The following is a 9,166-nucleotide window of genomic DNA, read 5'->3' on the forward strand; positions in this document are numbered from 1 at the left end:
ATCTCATCCCTTCAGTGATAACTGCTAGAGAGAAATAGATTTTTTTAAAAAGCCAAGTTATTACAAACATATTTTATTAAAATATTAAGTTATTAAAACCTATTTTTGGAGTATTTAATATGTGTGCAAACACATATCGCGCCATGCTCACTATTTGTTGAAGTCTGAAAGTATTTTTGTTGGTATTGCTGAGTTTTGTTTCATTAACTGCAGTACTGTAGCATAAAATATATCTCAGAATGTCATGATTTAAATTTGGATTTTATAAGAACTTCGAGAGCTTCAATGTCTACTTCTCTATAGAGGGGCAGTCCAGGGGATTGGATCTGAACCTTTTAATCATGTGTCAATGACACTACTCACAGTAATTACTCATATGCTGTAGATAGCTGGATTGAGCCCAGGGAGATACATGTTCACCTTGACTGACACATTTTAGCACTAACTGTAAGAATTAAGGCAAAATTATTTCTTCACTAAGACATGAAGAAGACATGAAGTTGGCAGCTTGAAGCCCAGACAAGCGAGGGCTTGTGAATCCCTTGAATGGCTCAAGACAACCCCTTAGCTCCTAATTATGTATAAAATGAGAGTATTTGGTACTTTTTTAGATGTTGGAGCTTCAAATAAGACTATAGTTCTAGCATTAGAAAGAACCTATTGTACCTATTTTGACTAATTTTTCTCCTTTCTTCTTTTCTCTTCCTTTGCTGCCTATCTGCTGTCTCACCATCTGGATCCTTATGCATGATATTTGTCTGTTCTTATCTCCATCTACTTGAATGAATTCGGGTTCTTTCAATGTAATTATTGCTAGTGAGAGCTGAAATGAGCTCTGGCTCAAGATCTCAGGTATTCTCAGTTTCTTCTGATAAAGGGTCCAGCAATGATGATAACTTGAATGAGAACAACTCAGATTCTTCCTGTATTCCTGCCAGTCATAATGGCATAGGAGGAAATCAGTCAGTTACTGGTGAAGACTTATCATCTGTGGCACAGTATGAAGATGACATTGAGAAATCTGTTCACCTTAATCAAGATGGAAGTATCACAGTGGAAATGAAAGTTCGATTTAAAATTAAAGAGGAAGAAACCATTAAATGGACAACCACTGTTAGTCGTGCTGATAAAAATACCACCACTTGCAATTCTGCAATGCATGCAGAAGACTCCTTATCCAGTGTAAATGTATCAGAACATATAAAACCAAAAGATGATCTGTTTTTGAAGAGCTACAATAAAGAAGAAGGAAACTCACTACAGCAGTTCAATGCAGAAGTGTCAGACAGAGAATCAGAGTCTGATTTAAAAACTGCTGGTTGTAACACCTGTATGAAGAGCAGTTCTGCAGATCTAGATGCAGGCAATGTACCTGAGGATAACATCAGGCCTCACTTTTATAGGCCTCCTACCCCTGGGCCAAGGCGTGTTAGACAAAAGAAAGCAGTAGTTGAAAGTGTCACATTGGTTTCTGAGAAAGAGGTTCAGGAGAAGACAGTAGGACAGTTTTCCTACAGTGAGGAAATAAAGAATGGAGAAAATAAATCTGAGTATTGCATGGTAGCTCATTCAAGCAGAAAAAAATCAAGTGTCAGTAATCCAAATTTTAGTGAGATCAGTGACAATGGTTTATTTAAGCTTTCTTCAGAGAATATAAAAGAAGAAAAGTTTTTTAAAGTAATCCACAAAAATAATGATTTAATAGAAACCACGAAGAGGAATACATTAGAAGTGCCTGATGAGGATGAATCAGCACAGAATATATTAGAGAAATCAGTTATGGATCAAGGTACATATAATAGTTTGGTATCAACCTGCAAAACTAACATCAGTTATTTCATACCATCATCAGAAATTTACCAGGCAGCCAGGCCAGCCTCAGCAGACCACATCCATAAGTCATGTGATATTAAACAAATTAAAAGATCACCGAGTTCTTTCACTCGCTATTCAGAATTAAGTCAGTCAGTAGAAGAAACACAATGTAAAACATCAGATTTATTACCTGTTTCTCAAGATGCAGTGTGTTCAGCCTCTGCTGGACATAGCCAGATGAAGATGATGGTACCTCCATGTAGTAAAGGTCTTACTGACAAAATAAATCCAACACCTGGGTTATTTCCTACTGTAACTGAAAGTGAGAATCAAACTAGCATCAGGACTGAATCTGTGACAGCAACACGTCTCATTGATGACAGCCAATCTATATCTTCCCTCACCAGAAAGAAGAAGAAGAAGAAGAGAAAATCGCCTAACCTCCTAGAACAAAGTACATATGAAGATCAAAAAGACAAAGGAATTTCAGGGATAATTAAAAGTGAGGGAATGCGTATCACAAGCAAACCCCCGCAGGATTCCACAGCAGAGGCTATGGATAATTATTCTGAAATGCCTCAGAAAAAACGAATGGAATTTTTTGTAAAAAACAATGATGGTTCTGTCAATTCAGACAAAAATGTATGTCCTGAAGATGAGTTCTACCACCAGGATTTAGTGGAACAAAATGGATTATCATCCAATAAAAACCCAAGAAGTAATGACAAGTTGTTCGACTCAAAATTGAAGTCAGGCAAAAAAAATAGTATAGTTTCATCTTCAAAGAGTGAAGATGGCCTAGTGACAGTTGATTCAAACAATGAGTCTGAACACAGTCAGGATACACAGAGTAGTGAGAAAGAAGTCACACGTCTCACAAACAGTTCTTTTGAACAGACATGTAACACATCTGTGATTTCAAAACCATTGTCAGAAGTGCCAGAGAATCTTAATGTTGAAAAAGAAAAGGAGAAGAATGTTTTGGAAAATTTCTCATCAAAGAAGGAGAAGAAGCAAAAGGGGATGAAGAAAAGTCTAAGTAAAGGGGCAAATAAGTTAAATATGTCAGAGAGTGCCATTGCACAAGAGGCTCTGAAACAAGAGGATTTTCAAGAGGAGGGTGTTGAGCATTCATTTGAAAACAATGTCCAAACTTGGCTGAAAAGCTTTTTACCGAATTCTGTCTTACCCCCTATACATAAAAAAGAAGGGAATGTAGAGAACAGCAATGCCTGTAATTTTCCTGTTGACGCTTCTATAGATAAAGAAACAAGATCTATCACAAATAAAGGACATGTGACTGGAAAAAACCATCTGCTTGAACATAATCTAACAAAAAGAACATTAAAGCCTATTTGTGATTTGAGAGCTTCAGAAGAATCAGGCAAAGATTCAGATGCAAAACAAACTGACCCCTTGATTCATGCCAATACAACTATAATAGAAACAGCCAAGTATTCACTAAAGTCAGAATTTTGTTGTGATGGTAAGCTACACTTGCTTCATGAAACATCTGACAATGATAAAAAGATGTCAGAAGCTGATATGCAAGATACCAACCTATGTAGAAGAAAAAAGTCTGAAGTTGCCGTTCAAGTTGATTGTGCAGTTGTCAATGAGAAAATGGGAATTGATGTTCAGAATAATTGCATGTCTATCATGTTGCTGCATGAACTACAATCAGCTTTGCTTGGTCTCCAGAAAGAACATAATGGATGTGTAGGAAAAGCTTGCACCCTTTCAGATCTTTCTTCTTTAGCTTTTAGTTCTTCTTCTAATGTCCTCCTAACTTGGCTACTTGTACTGAATCTGAGAGAGAATTTGATTGGGACAATCAGAGATGATACACAAAAAACTACCTGTAGCTGTTCTGAAATACTTACACAGTTACAGTTTCTGAAACAAACTGCAGTCATAGAAAAAGTTGATGAAATGAAGGCTGCCTTCTCACATTTTCAACAATCAACAGAAAATAACTTATTAACCTTTGGGAGGGAACTCAAAAAGCAGGACTCCTCACATTGCCATGAGAATATGTCCATGTCTGAAATTCATAATGGTTTATGTCTGCATGAAAATGAAAAGCCAGTTGAGTCTTGTGTTCCAAAAGACAGTGAAAATTCTGAAGAAGCTTTAAAATTAGAAACCTGTTTTGATATGCAGAAAGATCTTTGTAATGAAGCAGAGACTTTAGACTTGAGTGCTCTCCAAACACAGCTAGATAGTCAATGTGCCAATATTAATTCAAGTACCTGTAGCCTTGCATCAGCTATAAAGCCACATGAAAGAAAGGAAGAAATGCCTGATAGCCTATATAAAAAATCTCAAGATGAAAATACTAATACATCATTCACTAATGAAGAGTCAGAAATTTCAATAGAGCCTAACTCAACAGTTTATAGCATAACTTCTAATGATAAACATCATATTTTAGATCAGGATACTTCTGAGTTAGAATGTGAAAAAGATATACATGTTACTACTGATAAAAGTGAAAATGAGAAAGCTGATCCCAAGTCTGTGGGTAATGACAAAACCCCAAATAACCAATTTAAACTTGCCACTGAAACCTCTGTAGAATATAACAATGAGGATTATTCTGTACAGGAAGACAAAGAAGATGCAGAAACTGGTGAGGAAAACTCTGAGAGGTTATCTACAGTGTCTCCATTATCGTTTTGTTATGAATCAAAGCAAATTACAGAATGTGATATGAGCGAAGGAGAACAGAAATTGCAAGTAGAAGAATCAGATAATAAAATGTGTTTAGACTCTTCTCAAGTGAAAAAATGCTTAAAAAGTCCTGCTACTTCAGACTGGTCAGATTACAGACCAGATACTGAAGAAAGTGATTATAACTTCAGAGCATCCAGTGATCTGACCAATGAAAGTGGGGAGGAAGCAATGCTTGAAAAACATTATAACACTGGCTATGTAAAAAGAACTATTGAGCGACTTTATGGCAACACAGAAGCTTCATTTAAACCTGACTTTCAGAAAGGATTTCCTTATATGTTGAAAGTATTTCAAAAGGATACTGAAGAATTCCACTCTGCAGTTGTGGAAAAAACCATTTATTTTTCTCAAGAGCCAACGTCTTGTTCTGGTGAGAAATTGTCACATTCTTCACTACTATCAGAAGAATTTGTAGTAAACATAAACAAAGATGACACTATAACGAGACAAGAAAATACTTCTTTATCAACACCACAACCTACTCTTAACAGAGAAGAGACAAGTTATACTGTTGACCATTCAGGGGAATCTCCAAAGCAACATTGTCAACCTAGTGCACCAGATAATGAAGATGAAGGAATATTGATAGATAAAGGCAAATGGCTTCTCAAAGAAAATCATTTGATAAGAAGATCACCACCTGAACGAGTTGGAATGTATGGTAATTTGGATACAACTTCAACAGACACAGTCCTTGATACTAACAGTGATGACTTTCCCTACTCGCACTTCGGCAATCTGAATCAATACCCAGACCTCAGCGAAAACTCTTCTTCAGAACTTGAAGACATGATTAAACCCTCTGAAAATTTTTGCAACTATTTCAATATGCCTCATAATAGTGATTCAGACCCCTTTCAGGATGACTTAAATGCAAAAAGCAAACCTAGCTTCAATGGTAAGATCACTTCCCTTCCTGCAGCAAAGAAAGAAAAGAACAAGCCATCTTTTGCACATTGTTCCACACAGGCTGATACCAATTTTTCACCTTTTTCATCTGTAGAATTTAGATTGCCTGACAACAAGGTACGTCCATTGGAACAGCCTTTAAGTGACAAACCCATAGAGTCCCAGCCAACTGATGCTAATAATGCTAACAGAAGTGCTCCTCAGGAAGAAGATTCTCTGGATAAACTCCATGCTATATGTGGCCAGCATTGTCCAATACTGATGGTGACCATAACACCAATTAATGAGGAACAGAGAGGGTATGCCTACCAAAAAGCATCTGATATTGAGAACCACCTGAATCCATGTTTGTTGGCCAAAAAATGTGAACATTTACAATGGTCAGGCAAAGATTTAATAACAGATGAAAATAATCATGTGATTCTGAAGAATAACTGTATCAATAAGATTGCCAATAATATTTTTGGTAGGTTTTATGCAAATAACACCCTAGATTTTATTAGTAACTTTGGAATATTTGTATCATCAACTCTGAAAGACACAAGCTGTTTAGAGAAGTTACATATTACAGGGGACGCGAATGAAAAACCCATGGAAGTCATCAAACGTCAAAGTAATGTATCCAGACACATACCCAGTGATCTTGTGATAGGCACAAATAGTGAGCTACCCAATGGAAAGCAAAAAACATGCCAAACTCTAAGAATAAGCCAGACTGATATTGTTGGAGAAAAATATTCTCCCAGGTTGGCAGACCCAGCAGAAACCTGTCATTCTGAAACATCTCTGAAGTGTAACACTTCTTTAAATAACATTGAACATAATGTGTATGAGAATCTGAAAAGTGAAAACGCCTTTCCTCCAGAAGAAGAAGAAGTAGAAGAAGAAGAAGAGAAAGAAGTTTGCTTTCGTACAATGGCCAATGGAAACAGTAAACATGAGAAAGACTTATAAGAGAGATCTTGGAATTTCTACAATATTAGATTAGTGAAAACATCTTCAGGAAAATAAATAAAAATCACAAAATAAACTGCTGAACAACGCACCTAGGAAAAATCTTAATGTGAATCCAGCCCAAACCTAGATAAATATAAATCACAAGTGTATATCAATGCTGAAATACATACGATTACTTACAGTTTTATGGGAACCAACATAGGAGGAAAATTGTTCTAAGACAGCAATTTCTGGGTTAAAAACATTTTTCTCTGACATGTTATCTGTTTAGAGATATTCAGATATATACCAAGGTCTAATTTGTAGAGAAACAGCTACTGCTTGTTAGAACAGAGAACTGAAATTTGAAATGCCCATCTGAGTTTTAAGATAAGATTCCTGTATTTTGTGACATTTAAGAAAGGGTTTAAGAATTGCCTTTCACTAGAGATGCTTTTTCCAGAACAAAATTAAATGATATGCTTAATTTGAAATGAAAAGAAGGAAATACTATTCAAATGCTGTAATACAAAGAGAAGTAGGAAACAAAAGTCATGTTAATTTTATATAGGTAAACATTATAAAATTGTTATTTCAGTTTTTAAAGGCCAACTTCGAAATATTTATGTGCGTAAAGAGATCTTTCAGTCTGCATATAGGATCATCCAGACCTCAAATGAAGTTTGTGTCTTTTACTGAGCAGATACTAAAAAAGGAGTGTATTCATTGCCACTGGGATTCCACAGGAACTGAGAAAACAGACTCTGTATCAGTGGACTTCATGACTACCCTTACCATAATCCCTTCTGAGGCAGTACAGCTTACTCTCAAATTTTTCTATATACACTGAGTTTTAGTGATGTGTTTTTCTTTAATCTCTGTACTTTTAAGGTGATCCATATCTTTTGTGTTGTTATTGTTGTAAATACATCGTACTGTAAGAATCCAAGGCATGTGTAATATGTTTCAGGCTCTTTCAATCTGTTACTAGAATTAGTTTGGATACTGTTAACAGCATTTTTTAATATTATACGTGTGTATAGTAAGCACTTACATATGGTTTACAATTTTCACTAAACGATTTTAAATATAAAGTTGGAAATATTTAATGTATGTTGTTATTAGACAGAGTATTTCAGTTTGTTGGTTGGATTTTAATCCCTAACACTGCCTAGTACCTAGCGTCAATGTCACTGAAGTCAGAGAAACACCTGAAGAAGGAAAAGGCTATTTTTTTTCAGTTAGAGAATGGAACTTTGGCCATTCCGTAATCTTGGAGGCTGTGTTTGGACCAACTGGCGTGTACATGCTGCTATAAGCCCTGGAACATGATCCTTTGCTTATCCAGACTGGGACCTAATTAAAGGATGACACAAATCTCTTTTGGCCCAGATGCTTTGACTGTCTCCTTGTGAGACAGAAGGCACGTGGAAGGGAAGTAGAGGTTAGATCTGGAGCAAAAGGGGTTTTGCAGTACAGATAGGAAACCTAGAAGCACTTTTCAGTACTTTTTAGGGTCCAGTGGCAGATATATTTTCCCATAAATCTTATATTTCTGTTGTTTGAAGTAGTATACTCTATGTAATAAACTGTCATTACAACCCTAAAGCAACATATATCATTGAATATATTTCACACCAAATATTTGTGTGTTATTCCTTGTGCTGGCCTTGTTTCTGATGTTCTTTCCTCCATCTTTATGTTTTTTTCGGTATCCTCCTGTGTATGTTTTGGAGCAGCTCCAGATGAAGAGTCTCAATGTGGTTTTTTTATGTTTTTACATGTCAACACAAAAATAAAACCTATGTTTGGAAAATTAAGCTTAAAATTACTAGAATCCAACTAAATGCCATATAGCATTTTGAGTACCAGGCTTCTATGCTGTAAATAGTATCTAAATGTTAGGTAGGCAAATTAACAGCTATATATATGTCTCCATCACTTGCAGTCTTTCTGTCAGATTCACAGCATCCTGTGCTGCATTCACAGCACTTGAACTTTTTCAGATTAAGGTTCAAAAACTTCAGGAACCTTTAATCGGTTCTTACAGAGTTACAGGGAAAACTAAGTGCTCAAAAGATGAGAAGTGAAGTACTGCCTGACATTATAATTAGCAGAGACCACAGCAAGTGGCAAAATGTTTGTTATATTAACTGCAAGACATGCTTCTGATTTCAGTACTTGAACTGAAAGAGAAGGAATAAAATGGTCAGAACAGGAGAGGACAAAAGTTGACAGTGAAATGTACATAGCCTTTACAGATTCATTATTGGTTCAGTGAAGATATAGACTATTAAGTGGTTGAGATATGCAGATAAAATAAAATTGCTTCCATTAGGTAAGACTGGAGAAGGCTGAAGAGAGAACCTCACAATGCTGGTGACTAGAGCAACGTAGTGATTGACAGGGAGAAAAACATCATGAGGAGTAATATGAGCTACCTTACATAGATAGCTTAACTCTGCAAATTAACTACAAAAACCATAGAGTCTTTCTGAATAAGTCAGAATAAACTGACTTATTCAGTCACAAGGATAGGTAACAGGAAGGGATTCTATAGGTACATTGCAAATAAAAGACAAACTAGTGACAGTGTGGGCCCTCTTCAGAATTTATCGGGAGAACTGGCTACCCTGGGTTTGGAGAAGGCTGAGGTTCTTAATGACTTCTTTGCCTCAGTCTTCACTAGCAAATGCTCTGACCACACCACCCAAGTCTTGGAAGGCGAATGCAGGGACAATGAGAAGGAAGACTATAGACACACTGTAGG

At 36.2% G+C, this 9,166-nt stretch overlaps 1 protein-coding gene across 1 annotated transcript in view; it reads left to right on the top strand.

The window, feature by feature from the left end:
- The window catches only part of LOC133206645 (oxygen-regulated protein 1-like), a 39,823-nt gene extending 33,217 nt beyond the window's left edge, over positions 1-6,606 (top strand). The window contains exon 4 of the mRNA XM_061342780.1: positions 818-6,606. Coding sequence (XP_061198764.1) covers positions 818-6,414 — 5,597 coding nt within the window. The 3' untranslated portion in view covers positions 6,415-6,606. The remainder of the gene's footprint in view (positions 1-817) is intronic.
- Positions 6,607-9,166: the final 2,560 nt, after the last annotated feature.

Source organism: Neopsephotus bourkii, unplaced genomic scaffold, assembly GCF_033783945.1.
Source record: "Neopsephotus bourkii isolate Nb327-2 ecotype Australia unplaced genomic scaffold, CSIRO-AGI_Nbou_v1 NB_1820, whole genome shotgun sequence".
In the NCBI taxonomy this organism is placed as follows: Eukaryota; Metazoa; Chordata; class Aves; order Psittaciformes; family Psittacidae; genus Neopsephotus; species Neopsephotus bourkii.